The sequence below is a fragment of the Plecotus auritus genome (genome assembly GCF_963455305.1).
Source record: "Plecotus auritus genome assembly, chromosome: 1".
In the NCBI taxonomy this organism is placed as follows: Eukaryota; Metazoa; Chordata; class Mammalia; order Chiroptera; family Vespertilionidae; genus Plecotus; species Plecotus auritus.
Window position 1 is genome coordinate 41,001,726 of NC_137770.1, and position 14,174 is coordinate 41,015,899.

The following is a 14,174-nucleotide window of genomic DNA, read 5'->3' on the forward strand; positions in this document are numbered from 1 at the left end:
CAGATTTTGTAATCAAAGAAAACATGATAATTTCAAGAGAAACATCAAAAGTGCTTTATTCAAAATAATGTCCATCGCTAGCTACACATTTCCCCCATCTTTCAGGTAATTTGTGGATACCGTCCCAATAGAACTTGTTTTGAGGCAAACCATTCAAAGACCCAATTTTCCACTTCTTTATATGTTTTGAAGTGCTGCTCAGAAAGTGTGTGTGCCATCAATCAGAACAAGTGGTAATCTGAAGGAGTAAGGTCTGGTGAATGAATACAGCGGGTGGGTTAATACTTCCCAGGCAAGATCTTTTAACGTGTCTTTAACTGGTTTTGAAGTGTGTGATGGGGTGTCATCATGAAGCAAAATTACTTTGCCATGTCTTTTGGCATATTCTGGTCATTTCACGATCAAAGCGTGGTTCCAATTGATTATTTGTTGTCGGTAGCAATCAGTATTAACGGTTTCACCTGGTTTTAGAAGCTCATAATACACCACACCTTCCTGATCCAACCAAAATGCAGAGCATTGTCTTCTTTCCAAAGCGATTTGGTCTCGCAGTCAATGTTGATGGTTGACCTGGATCAACCCATGATTTTGTGCGTTTGGGATTCTCAAAATAAATCCACTTTTCATCGCCAGTCACAATTTGATGCAAAAAAGACTTTCTTTCATGCCATTGAAGCAACATTTTACTGATGACTTTTTGGTTTTCCATTTGTCTTTCGTTCAGTTGATGTGGCACCCATTTTTCTTCCTTTAAAATCTTTCCAATTGCTTGTAAACGATTGGAAATTGTTTGCTGAGCAACGTTTAATCTTTATGCAAGTTGTTTTTGAGTTTGACACACATCTTCATCCCATAATGCTTGCAATTGTTGGTCTTCAAACTTTTTTGGTTGACTTGGACGTTCTTTGTCTTTCACATGGAAATCATCATTTTTAAAGCGTTTAAGTTTCCTGAGGTATATGAAAACTTTTTCTTCAAAATAATGAAAATTTGCTGCAAATGCTCTTTTTTTGGCATGAAATTTGACGTTTTTAAGCATAAAAAATCTATGATGTTAACACCTTCCGCAAATTTGACATATGAAGTTTTGAAGCTTGCTGTCAATACAACAAAATAGCATACATATCAAATCACATATATATCAACATATGTGTAATTCCATCTATTGAAAAAAATCCGCATTATTAACTGGTACACCTAGTAACTTTCATGGCACACATGCTACACAAAACAAGAATGTCTGTAGTTTGCCAATTATCTGCAGAATAAGGAGTAACAAATGCTATAACATAACACCTTTTACAAGTTACACATTTTTGTATGATGGTACTTTCTTAGGCACAGTGTTTCTCAAACTTCTATCATAGTTGCCTTAACTGACCCCCTGGAGCCATCTGGGATAGCAGCCCTGACGTGAAACTCTTCATGCGTAAAACATCCTACCTTAAAATTATTATAAACTTTGTATTCTACTCCATAGCATGCTTGTAGTTTTAACATTTAAACAGGTCTTCCAAATTTGCTGGGACATCGGTGCCCCAGGTAGACTCGCTGTACTCACCCCATGACCTCACACAGCCTAGACACACTCCTGGCACCTCTGTGCCACTCTGGCAGGCACCAGAAATAGCCCTTTTATAGGCCCTAAGTTGTTAATGGACCCAATTCTTCTAAGGTGTTTTATTCTAAAATTATTCTTCTGATTCAAACTATTATATGCCTATGAAACATATTAAAAAGTCTATTTATAGGAAGTGGCGCCATACCTGGGAAATGCCCAGAGCAAAGAGAAACTCAAAGATGTAGGCGAACCCCTGCCGGCCAACCCCAAACAGGGAAGAAAGCTCAGGGACTCTGAGGCCTTGAATGCCTGACCCAGGACACCCTGAACATTAAGCCCATTAAAGAAAGTTTATAATTTCAAACTTCTGGCAGGTTTTGTTTTTTTTTTGTGTTGTTGTTGTTGTTTTTTTAATATGGCTAAACCTGAATCACCAGGGTTAGGATGATTTGGGGTTAGAAAAACACTTTTCTGAGACTTTGTGATTAAGGAAGTCCCATCCCAGGGTACATTCTGGAAGCCTCTGGATGTGGGAAAGACTGGGAAGTAGGAAAAGAGATTCTGCAGGGAGAAGCAAGTCCCAGAAGGTGGTGGGTGGCCCCAGCCAGCAAGCAATGCAGTGCCCTGTAACAGGGATGGCAGAGGAGCGAGGGGTGCCAGCCACCTCTAACTCACTCTGCAGTGATTTCCCCTGTTAGTGCTGAGCCAGGAGAGGAGGCTTGCCATAAAAGAGCTCTGAATGCCAGTGCCCTGGGGCCCAAACAGGCTATACCCACAGCGGGGAGAGACATGGCAATGAGCGGGCCCTAGAAGCCTGGGATTCAATCCAGGATTAAGATTTGGAGCAAAAAGTGGCAGTCAAAACCAGGACACCTAAGGCCACCACTGGGAGAGGTGCCCGATTCCCCTGATGACATGAATTAGGGCTCATGTAATCTTGTTTGCATATTAAAGATAGAGTGGGGCCAGATCTGCATAGTTAGGGGAAGCTAAGGGGAGGAGTTTAAGCTTGACACCAGTTTTTGCTTACTTTCTAGAAGTATATAAGGCATTAAGCTTTTTTATTTTGGTTAGAAATATCAAATTTTCAACAATACTTTTAATATTTAAAACAGGACTTTTAGAAATACACCTTTTAGTAAATGACAGATTCATTGACTTGAGTCAATCTTTTCAGGTATTATGGAAATGAAAATTTCCCTAAGGCACCAAGTTGCTTTGAAATCTATTTCTGAAACATCGGAGTGTGGCTAAGGCCTTCTCTTGGCACTCACTATAATTTAGTTCAAACACAATTACTGTAATATAATGTGATTCTACTATACCAATTTAAATTTGAAAATTAAACACTTTAAAATTATAAGGAAAACCAGCTCAACTGGCTTGCTGGTAGACACTAGTGATTTCCCACATTCAATTTCTACAGTGATGAGAAGGCAGGGTGGCTGCTGCCAGTGCCTCAGAGGCAGGCCTGATCTGGTCTCTTCTTCCGTGCCCAGCACTGTGGGCATGTAGGCATTCAATGGATGCCAGAGGAAAGTATACACTGCTCCAGATGCAAGATGAGAGTCAGGGCTTCTTTCCTCAGGTCTTCCCTTCCTCCTCCTACTGTTCACCAGCAAAGGTACCATTAGTGACACTCTCAGCCCCAATTTATTACGTGTGAATCTTATCCAGTTAAAAATATCACCATTGGACAATTACAGCATAGACCATTACAATTACAGATCCACAGAATAAAGGATTTCCAACTTTACCCAGCTTAGGAATTTAAGCACTACTCTGCAATTCCAGGTGCCTACATTATGCCCATTCTGAGCCAAAACACTTCCTTTCTCTAGCTGAGATCTATGCTTTCTGAGTTTTACTCTGCTTGTGCCATGGGCCCAGCTCAGTCATCCTCTGCCATTCAGGGGAACAGAGAATTGGTTGTCCTGGTTCTGAGCCTCGATTCTGAAACAAACAAGGTTCATAATGTCTATGAAATTCTCTTCCTCTTACAAACTCACACACACAGAAGGCACTTAGGAAGATGTATAACATGTAATGATATCAGAAAGGCAATCCTGCACGATGCATAATGGGATGGATATATGTCTTCATGGCAGCCAAAGAGCTTTCATTCATATTTTAAAAGTGTAAGGAAAATAATCAAATCTTTTTATTTGTTAAGAAGCAGTGGGTTAGCTCTCAATCACAAAAAGAGAAAAAGCCCACTGAGAAACTGGTTTCTAAAAAATACTAATTTATCATAGTTATGATTTAGCCCATTTAGTTCAAGCTCTACTAGTATAAGGCTGCTAAGTGAGCCTAGGGAGAGAAAATGGAATTCATCACTGAGGCAGACGCTAGTTTCCTACCTAACGCCTTTCTCCCTATTAGCAGAGCTGGCTTCCCATTAATTAAAAAGCCAAAGCACGCCATGACCAGCTCTTCCAGTCTCCTCTGAAGCTAGCACATGGGATGTGACCCAATCTTGACCAGTGTGGAGCTCTTAGGGATGGGAGAAATCAAGAGGGATCATTTCCTTTCTCTATCAATAAAAAATTTAATGTGATGCTTGGAACTGAGGTCGCTATCTTGCAACAAGAGAGGAAGGCCAAAGATGCTCAGAAAAGCAGTCTGGGGCTGGACATCTTTGAGTTGAACCAAATCTGAAACTATCTGCCCAGACTTCTATGAGAAAAATGAGGGTTTTAGATTGCCTTTGGTTGGGTATTTTGTTACCTGCAGTAGAAAGTATCATTACATTGTTGGGCCCAAATGTTTTTTCTCCTCCTAGGTCTCCTATTTCAGTCAAAAGTACAACTACATTCCCAATCACTCTGATTTAAAAGCTTCTTGTCATCTCAGAGCCCTCTCTTGCCACTGCTGTCCATATACAATTAGCACTATTACCATACTTAAACTAATGGTGAGTCAAAGCCAGGGTCACCAATTTCACTGCATGAAGCAAAAATCAAATACAAAATAGAAGAAACCATATGCAACATTTCACTTTTCTCCTCAAATACAAAGTAGTTGTTGGGCAACCAGTAATTACAAAACTGATTGATTCCCCAAAGGAGTTTTACAATCAGCTCCTTGACAGCCCGTAACTTTCTACTTTGGAGATTAGGTGTAATCTAATTCATCTTCCCTTGAATCTGGGCTGCCCTTAGTAACTTGTTGACCAACAGAAGGCAGCATAAGTGACATCTGGAACTTAGAGGCTAGGTCAGAAGAAGCCTTGCAGCTTCCCCTTGCCACCCTTGAACACTTGCTCTTGGAGTCCTGAGCCATCGCATAAGAAACCCAGACCAGGAGGTGAGTCCCTGGAGACGGAAATGACATAGGAGAGAAGGAGCCACCGTGGACACGAATCCTTCAGTTTCAGCTGCCCCAGCATTTGCCATGTGCATCAGAAACAAAATGTCCATGTGTACCCTTCAAAATTCCCGACCCTTGCAAAAATTACGAACAAAATTAAATGTTTTTTTCCTAAACCACTAAGTTTTGCAGTAGTTAGCTACACAATATCACTGAACCAAGCAGTTCTCAAGGCCTACTGCTGCCAGGGCATTTTTAATTTATTTATTAGTATTTATGATAAATCACAAAAAACATCATGGTAATCTGTGTGCTCACTTTCCCCATGCCCAAGGGCACGGGACAGGTGTGGGGAGCAGGGTGCTTTTACAAAGAGAGAGGCTGTGTTCCTAAAGGAAGTTTCATGTGCTCCTGAACACAGGAAGGCATCATCTGTGGGATAATCTTCAGTTGTTGGATGACTGAGATGTGAGGAAAATTTTATATTAGGAGTCATATTATAAAATGAATATTTATAGATCAATATATAAAAGGAATCTGGAGCGTATTCAAAGAATTTTCAGAGGAAGCAAAAGCATGTCATATGGACAATTTTTAGTCCTTATACATTTGGAGTAGGAATAGTAGAGATACTAGGAATCAGGAGAAGAAAATAACTAGTTATGTCAGATGTTATGAAGCCCAACTTTGCAAACCACCTATATTAGGTATACAAATGGGGCTTCCTTACTAACCTAGACTCAGTGTGTGTGTGCGTGTGAATTCTGAGTTTCAAATGAAATGAAATGAAATGAAATTCTTTTTCTTCAAATCCACACCTAATTTTCTGTTACTGTGTCTTAGAAGCAAAAGACTCAAGGGCTGACCAACCCCTCTTGTCCAGACGTCCTGGATGCTGACGGCTACAGAAGGGCAGTCCCTGCTCCTGTGTTACATAGCACCTGACTAAATCAAATGAATGCGATTTTGGAAACACCAGCAACCCGCTTATGTTCTTTGCTCCATGAGTAGATATAATTAGTGTTGTTTTTGTCTCTCAAAAGAGAGGGCCTTGTTGAGGCATATGTGTTGAAGGACCTTTTCTAGATGAATCTCAAGTTTTCACAGAGCTGCTCTGAAGAGCTTTGCATCACATGCCCGAATACAGCTGTGTTCTCTGATGCTATTCATTGCACCCCATCCGTCAGTGCCCAACAGAACCCCTCAGAAAGAAGTCAGAGATGTGCTGATAGCTATCTGCTGGGGAAAGACCTAGGAAATGTCCTGTACACTCTCCTCGGGGAGCCAGTGACCTCTTTGTCTTTGGAGTTCCACCAAGGAATGTAATCTGAGCTTGTGTTCCCAATAACCTTCGAAATGATGCCCACAACTCGCCCTCTTAAGTAAGGCATGGTAGAATAAGTACCGGCTCCCTGGCCAATTATTCTGCATGTTTTAGGCAGGTTTAATTTCAGCCACTTTAACTGTTAATTTATTTCAGCCCACTATACTAGTACAATTTAAATAAATAACTGCAAAACTATTGCTGCAGAAAGGAACTGATAAAATGGAAAATAACTACATTGGCCTTTCACAGACGTTCTGGTTCCTAAGTAAAAGCATTCAATGACAGGGTGCATTGCTACAGAAACAACATTTTAATTGGTGTGGGAAAACATAATAATGGAATCTGTTTGGTGCAGGACTGAATGAGGCCAATGAATCGAACCTTTTCCGTTCAAAAACAACTTCTGATGTTTATGTTTATGGCAGAAATGTGCACATTTGTGAGCAAATGAATGAGTTTGTGGTGAACTCTGCAGAAATAACTGCTGAATGATTTTACTATGCAGCACTGTGTACACTGTGGTCGGAGCAGTGGCAGGGGGTTGTACTGGAGGCTATCAGCATACGGTCACATGACAGCTGCCCCAGGAGGTCACTGACAGTGCATCACTTCACTGCACTACTACTGATAACCCAGCACATGGCTGAACATTGGGCAAAAGAAAACATTCGTGCCAGATCGTTGTCTTAATATGACTATCTGGTTTGTCCTGCTGAGCTCCAGGTTTATATGTACTGAAGGAAGACAGAATAAGACCACGTGTGGACACTGCAGAGAACAACTTGGTTAGTGCAGTTGATGTTGAGAAAAGAACACACCGGGCCCCAGGTCTGAATCCTAGTTGAGTCACTCACCAACTGTAATCAAATCACATAAACTCTCTGAGTTTTTATAGTAGTTATTATCTTTACATTGTATCAACAGAGGGAGTGGATGTCCATAGCATTGATTTCACTGTATCGAGAGCAGAGGAAATAGTATATAACATGGGATAGTCTCTCCTCCAATACAAACCTGTACCGAGCGCACTGCCTCACGACCCAAAGGGGTTTACCATCAGTTCCTCATAGTCTGTAACATACACTTGGGAGATTACTACTCTGTTTAGCTTAAAATGTATATTAGATATTGACTACATTAATTAGAGATACTCCCAGTATGACAAACATGTTTTTCCAGAACTAATGACTTTTATGTCAGGCTGTCAAGTATAATTAGGCAATAAATCCTCAATCAGTCTGGTTCAAAGTGTTATAGGGAAGACGAGGTCTCTGCCATCCTTGTCAATTTATGTATAAAATATGTATGAGTGCTATTTCTAAACAGAGGAACTGGCTAGGCTAAAGGAATTCATAATTTATTTTTGTATGAACATGCTCTTTCAAATATTCTATCTTTTCAATAGTTCATATTTCAAATGAGTGCCCAAGTCATAGCTATGATTAGAAAGTCACAAAATGCGAACTTGGTTTTCATCAAAACCAAGGGTGTTTTATATGTAATAAATAAAAAGTGATGTCTATTTGTTAGAGGCAATGACTTTGAACTTGGCACAGGGCCATTCCCATGCCTATCTGGGATCAGCGCCCTGAGCTACTTATTGGATAAACCTTGGCAGAGAACCTATTACTTGCACAGTGCTGGACAGGGGCTAGGGCGGAGGCAGGCAATTCAGCACACACAGATAACAGAGAGGGCAAGAACATTGGAGGAAACCCTGTTTTTAATTTGGAGTCGCTCCTAATTCCACTGAGGGTGAACTTGGTCGGTGGTGCACCAGTTCACAGGTATGACCTGACTCAGATACAGTTCAGGAAACATAACATAGCGAGCGCTGCAATTGGAAGCTGGGCAGGAACACAATCATGTGCCTGGCGGACATCTGTCCCCAGGAATCCCACCATTACATCGGATGGAAAGCCCTTTGAAGGCAGGAACTCCTGTCTTTTTAAACCAGTCTTCAATGCATGGCTGACATTACAGGTCAGGCTGGACTCCCACTCCACCAATGACTGGCTGAGGGCTCGGCACCTTACTTAAGCCCCGAGCCTCAGTTTTGTCATCTTACAGGTGCTGGTACTGTGTCCAGGAAAGTCATTGCTGTCTAAGGGCAAAGATGCTTCAGCTACTTCTATATCCACACAGTTCATCACAAAGTGCTGAACAATGAGAGGTTCAGATTCAAGTTTTTATAGATTATGTCTTTGTACTTTTAAAACATATTAAGCTAACCTAATGTACAATCTCCTCTTTCAGTTACTTCATCTCATCTCTTTTGGAAGGAGGGGTGAAGTGCTGTTTTCCCACACAGGGACACACGTCTATATACATAAACATATTACATTACCAACCACATTGTCTGCACTAGTTACCTAAATAACACCTATTTCTTTAAAAAACACACCTTTATTGTTGAGAACACTCCACATGTCGCCCCATTGCTCCCCTGATTGCCCCTCTTCCACCCAGATCCCACCCCACCCCAGATTTCAACACCCTATGTCCATGGGTAACGATGTATACATATAAGTTCTTTAATCTCTTCCCACCTCACCTCCTTCCCTCTGAGATTTGTCACTGTTTCATGTTTCTATGCTTCTGGTTCTATTTTATTCATCAATTTATTTTGTTCATTAGATTCCTTGTTCATTTATTTTGATTTTTAGATTCAATTGTTGATAGATATGTATTTATTGCTATTTTATTGTTCATATTTTTTTATCTTTTTTCTTCAAGAAGACCCCTCAATATTTCATGTAATATTGGTTTGGTGGTGATGAACTCTTTTAGCTTTTTCTTGTCTGTGAAGCTCTTTATCTGGCTTTCAATTAAAAATGATAGCTTTGCTGGGAAGAGTAATCTTGGTTGTAGGTCTTTGCTCTTCATTACTTTGAATATTTCTTGTCACTCCCTTCTTGGCCTGCAAAGTTTCTGTTGAGAAATCAGCTGACAGTCGTATGGGTGCTCCCTTGCAGGTTACTGCTTTTCTCTTGCTGCTTTTAAGATTCTCTCTTTGTCTTTAACTTTTGGCATTTTAATTATGATGTATCTTGGTTCATCTTGTTTGGGACTCTGCACTTCCTGGACTTGTACGTGTATTTCTTTCACCAGGTAAGAGAAGTTTCCTGTCATTTTTTTCAAATAGGTTTTCAATTTCTTGCTCCTTCTCTTCCCCTTCTGGTATCCCCATGATGCAAATGCTGGTATGCTTGAAGTTGGCTTCTGGTCAAGATGGGAGCATAAGTAAACGCGGTACTCGCATCCTCCCACAACCACATCAAAATTACAGCTAAATCAGAACAACCATCTTTCAGAACCACCTGAAATCTGGCTGAACAGAAGTCCCACAACTACAGAATTAAAGAAGCCACATTGAGACTGGTAAGAGGAGCAGAGGCACAAAACAGGCTAGTCTGACACCCACATGTGGCATTTTATGTGGGAGGGCTATCTTGGCTGTGGAGGCCTCCTGTGAGGAGCAAGGGGTCCCAGCCCCACACCAGACCCCTCAGCCCAGAGTTCCAGTAATGGGAAGTGAAGTTCCCATAACTTTGGGCTGTAAAAACCAGCAGGGATTGTGGCTGAGTGATAAGGAGAGTTGCTGGAGTCCCAGGCAGTTCCTCTTAAAGGACCAGTGATGAACTTACTTGGACTCACTCTCTCTGAGCTTCAGTGCTAGGGCAGCAGCTTAAAAGGACCCATCAACAAATGGGAGGAACTAAATTGTCTGGCAACAGAGCAAAGGGGGCAGCTTTCTCCCAGACAAAAGTGCCAGCAGAAGTCATTGTTCCTTTGCTGACACCTCCCTGCCACAGTGCCAACAGGCAGTCACCAAATCTGAATCTCCATCAATCTGGCCCATACTGTTTGCCCCACCCTGGTGATTTCCTGAGACCCTGCCCCACCCAATCAATTTGCAGCCCCACCCAAGCTGTTTGCAGTCGCTTTTCCATAGGAATGGCCTGTCCTAACCCAGGCTTCAGACTTTCCCAAAATCTCTCAAACAAGCAGCAGCTGGCTTCAGTGTGCCCCATACCTCTTGATAAGTGGCTCTAGGGCCAGCACTAGCAGCGTTCTGCTTGGTTCTCCTGAGCACCTCGAAGCCCAACACAAGTAGCAGCCATCTGCGGATCACTCTGTACCTTGTGTTGGGTGGCCCCAGGCAGGGCACGGGCAGTTAGCTGATTTTGCACCTCCCTGGAGACCCCAGAGCTAGTGCACCCAGTGGTCAGCTTCAGACCACCCTACCACATCACAAGCAACACACTTAAGGGGCAGACGTGGAGAGCACCAAAGCCCCACTGAAACAAGTCCTGCTCCAAAGGGGAATCTCCTGCACAGCAGCCCTTCTGCTGCAGTCGCAGCTGGTCTGCACAGCCAATTGGTGTGGGGCCGTCAATCCCTCCCAGTGATGCCAACAGCAATCAATGCCCAACAACAACAGGACAGTGCACACAGCCACACAGGACACACCGAAAGTGCCCAGCTCAGGTGACTGGGGAGGCTGAGCCACTGGGCTCCTATAGGATACCTACTACACAAGGCCACTCTACCAATTCCAGGAGGCATAGCGGCTCCACCTAATACATAGAACCAAACACGGAGAAGCAGATGAAATGAGGAGTCAAAGAAACACGTGACAAATGAAAAAATAGAAGAAATCTCCAGAAAAACAACTAAATGAAATGGAAACAAGCAAGCTACCAAATACAGAGTTCAAAACAATGGTGTTAAGGATGCTCAAGGAACTTAATGAGAACTTCATGGAACTTACTGAGAACTTCAAGGAACTCAGTGAGAACATGAACGACATAAAAAAGGACCAGTGAAAAGTGGAGCATGCACTAACTGAAATGAAGAATAATTTAAAAAGAACGAACAGTAGAGTAGAGGACACTGAGAATCAAATCAGTGATTTAGAATATGAGAAAGCAAAAAACACCCGCTCAGAACAGCAAAAAGAAAAAAGAATCCAAAAAATGAAGATAGTGTAAGGAGCCTCTGGGACAACTTTAAGTATAGCAAAATAGACAGACTATTTCTAAGTGCACACCTTAGTGCATGCCCAGGAGACATCTCCCCACACTGACTCTAAGTGGCAGCGCCCCACAACGCAGGAAAGGACAAGGAAGGGGCACCATCCTGGAAATTCAAGGCAGTGCTCTGGACTTCACCCATCTCAATGCACACAGTAGACATCAGAACCACTGGCTACCCCAGGGTCTAATCTAACCTTGCAACGAGGACCACCCTTGGGTCATCTGGAAAAGGGAAATAGACCTCCAACAAATCCATTCTTCAAAACAGCTATTCATTTGGTTTTAAACATTTTATGGTTCTAGATATGAACAAGGGGCATGGGAAGAGAAGATGCAATATATTTGCAAAATGACAATTATTCCAGTGAACATTAAAACAATGGTGAGGTTTCTTTGTTGTACACCTTAAGACTAAGAAAGAGAGGGAGAGCCCTAACTGGTTTGGCTCAGTGGATAGAGCACTGGCCTGTGGACTGAAGGGTCCCAGGTTCGATTCTGGTCAAGGGCATGTACCTTGGTTGCAGGCACATCCCCACTGGGGGGTGTGCAGGAGGCAGATGATTGATGTTTCTCTCTCATCGATGTTTCTAACTCTCTATCCCTCTCCCTTCATCTCTGTAAAAAATCAATTAAAATATATTTTTTTAAAAAAAGAAAGAGAGGGAGAGAAATCTAACTAGTCACACATAAGAACAGGAGTTGGTAAACTTTATGGATAGATAATTAATTAGTCATGGACAATGCTTTAAAGGATGCATGCGAATCTGCCTGGTACAACATCTAACATCTTGTAATCTGAGTAAGTATTTGCATACATATGAGTTACTTTCCACAGGAAACAAAGCTAATTGAAACAATGAACCCTAATAAATAAGAATTATAAATAAAAATATAACATTTTGCAAGATGATGAAGTTGAAAAAGTAAAATTCATTGTTTAGTAATTAATTTACGTATTTCTTTTTAATAATGCATTTATTGGATAAACAAGATATACCTGTTTCTAAAGAGTATTGGGTAAAAAATACATAGGTAACCTCCTTCAACTATGTGTCACAGTGAGTCAATAGTAAATGCAAGCCCTAATCCGTTGCCATGAGCAGGCAAACTTCCAGATGCTATAAACTGAATCTGACATAAATCGATTTCATACTAATATACCCAAAGACCTGCCATATAATTATTTTAATATAGGCCGGTTTATCAGCTGTCAAAGTGATCCCTTGAGTACTGAAGAATGAAAAGACTGAAATTTACCCTTGCTCAAAATAAAACAAAATACAAAACCTATTGATTATTTATAGTGCCAGAAGCAAAAGCCCTCATTTAAAAGAGGGGATGTTTTCAATTTTTTTCCCCTCATTTTACTTCGATTTTTATTTTTAAGGCTTGGCCCACATTTAAAATTTGTCCATCTGCTAAAGAATCTCATTTTTTTTTTTATGGAATAAAACCAGTTCAAGAAGGCCACATCATAGTTATATAGAAACATGAAAATATTTACTCTCTAAAGAAAACATTTATCTTGGCAGTTGGTATTTTCAAGATGTTGAGCCTGCTGGAATCATACAAGTTCCAATCCTAATTTAAAAAATTTTAAGTAAGACAATAACTGTCTTTCCTTGGAAGTACAGGAAACTTACATGTAACTGACTTGTGTGGTCTGCCACTACACATGCCATTCACAAATGTTATGGATAGAAGCTTGGATATATCTTTGGATGTTACGCCTCAAGCCTCAATCAACTGACCTTAAAATAGCCTTACTATCTGTGTGTCCTTGGGTGATATTGTGAATCTATTTCCTAACCTGTAAAGTACCCCAACTACCTTGAAGGTTTATTGGAAAACTGAAATGGTATTTGTAAAGGACCCAGAGTGCAGTGCCTAACATACAATAATTACTGTTATATTTAGCTATTTTTTATTACTAAAACATTAATAATCTTTATCAGATAAGTTAATACTTACTTTTGTAAGGTCCTCCAGGTTCTGGACTGATTTCTAAGGCAAAGAAGATTTTTAATTAGTTAATATGTACACAAAGTATCAAATGCTCCTTCCAATTCCAGACCTGAATCAGACAGCACCACTATTACTAGATTCATGTGGATCCTTTCAGGGAAAATCTATGTCTATACTAGCACCGAATATGCATAAGAAATGATAGCATACTGTACAGGGCATTATGTTCCCTGCTTCTTTCACTTAACAGTACAACTTGTAGAGTGGTCTATAGCCTTAGCTATTAGTGCTGTCTCATCTTTTTGATGCATAGACATAGACTTATTTATCCAATAAATCTCATTTTTAATTTATGGAATAAAAGATTATTTTTTCTATTTTACAAACAATGCTGCAATGAACATCCATGTATTCATTTTGCATATGGGAGGATATATCTATAGAGTAAATTCTTAGAAATAAAATTGCTAGATCACATGGTATGTGAACTTTCAATATTGAAAGCTATTGTCAAACTACTTTTCACAGAAGTTATACCAACTTAAGTTCCCACCAGATGTGTACAAGAGTGGGTTTTCCCCACACTCACAGTGAATTATTAAGTGTTATGGTCCGTACTGCCTGGTATGTGAAAAATCACATCACTGTGCTTTTAATGAACATTTCTATTGTGACTGAAGCTTAACATGTTTTTAATTATTATTTTCTTTTATCCTCACCTGAGGATATGTTTTTCTATTAGAGATCAACCCATAGACGCTTCCTCACCGTGCCCGTATGTATTCATCCCTCCCTTCCAACCACTTCCTCATGCCTAGGCAGCCAATGATTTCTGATCTGTCACCATAGACTAGATTGCATTTTCTAATGTTTCATAGAAATGAAATCTTACACTATGTTTTTTATTTTTTATTTTTGGTTTGGCTTCTTTTGCTTATTACTTGGAGATTTATCCATGTTGTTGCATGTATCA

At 40.6% G+C, this 14,174-nt stretch overlaps 1 protein-coding gene across 2 annotated transcripts in view; it reads right to left on the reverse strand.

The window, feature by feature from the left end:
* Positions 1 to 14,174, reverse strand: part of PELI2 (pellino E3 ubiquitin protein ligase family member 2) — a 175,091-nt gene that overhangs the window by 23,702 nt on the left and 137,215 nt on the right. The window contains exon 3 of one of the 2 annotated variants that reach the window (XM_080657750.1): positions 13,208 to 13,240. The exons of the other annotated variant lie outside the window; for it this stretch is intronic. Coding sequence (XP_080513876.1) covers positions 13,208 to 13,240 — 33 coding nt within the window. The remainder of the gene's footprint in view (positions 1 to 13,207; positions 13,241 to 14,174) is intronic. 2 annotated transcript variants of the gene reach the window in all.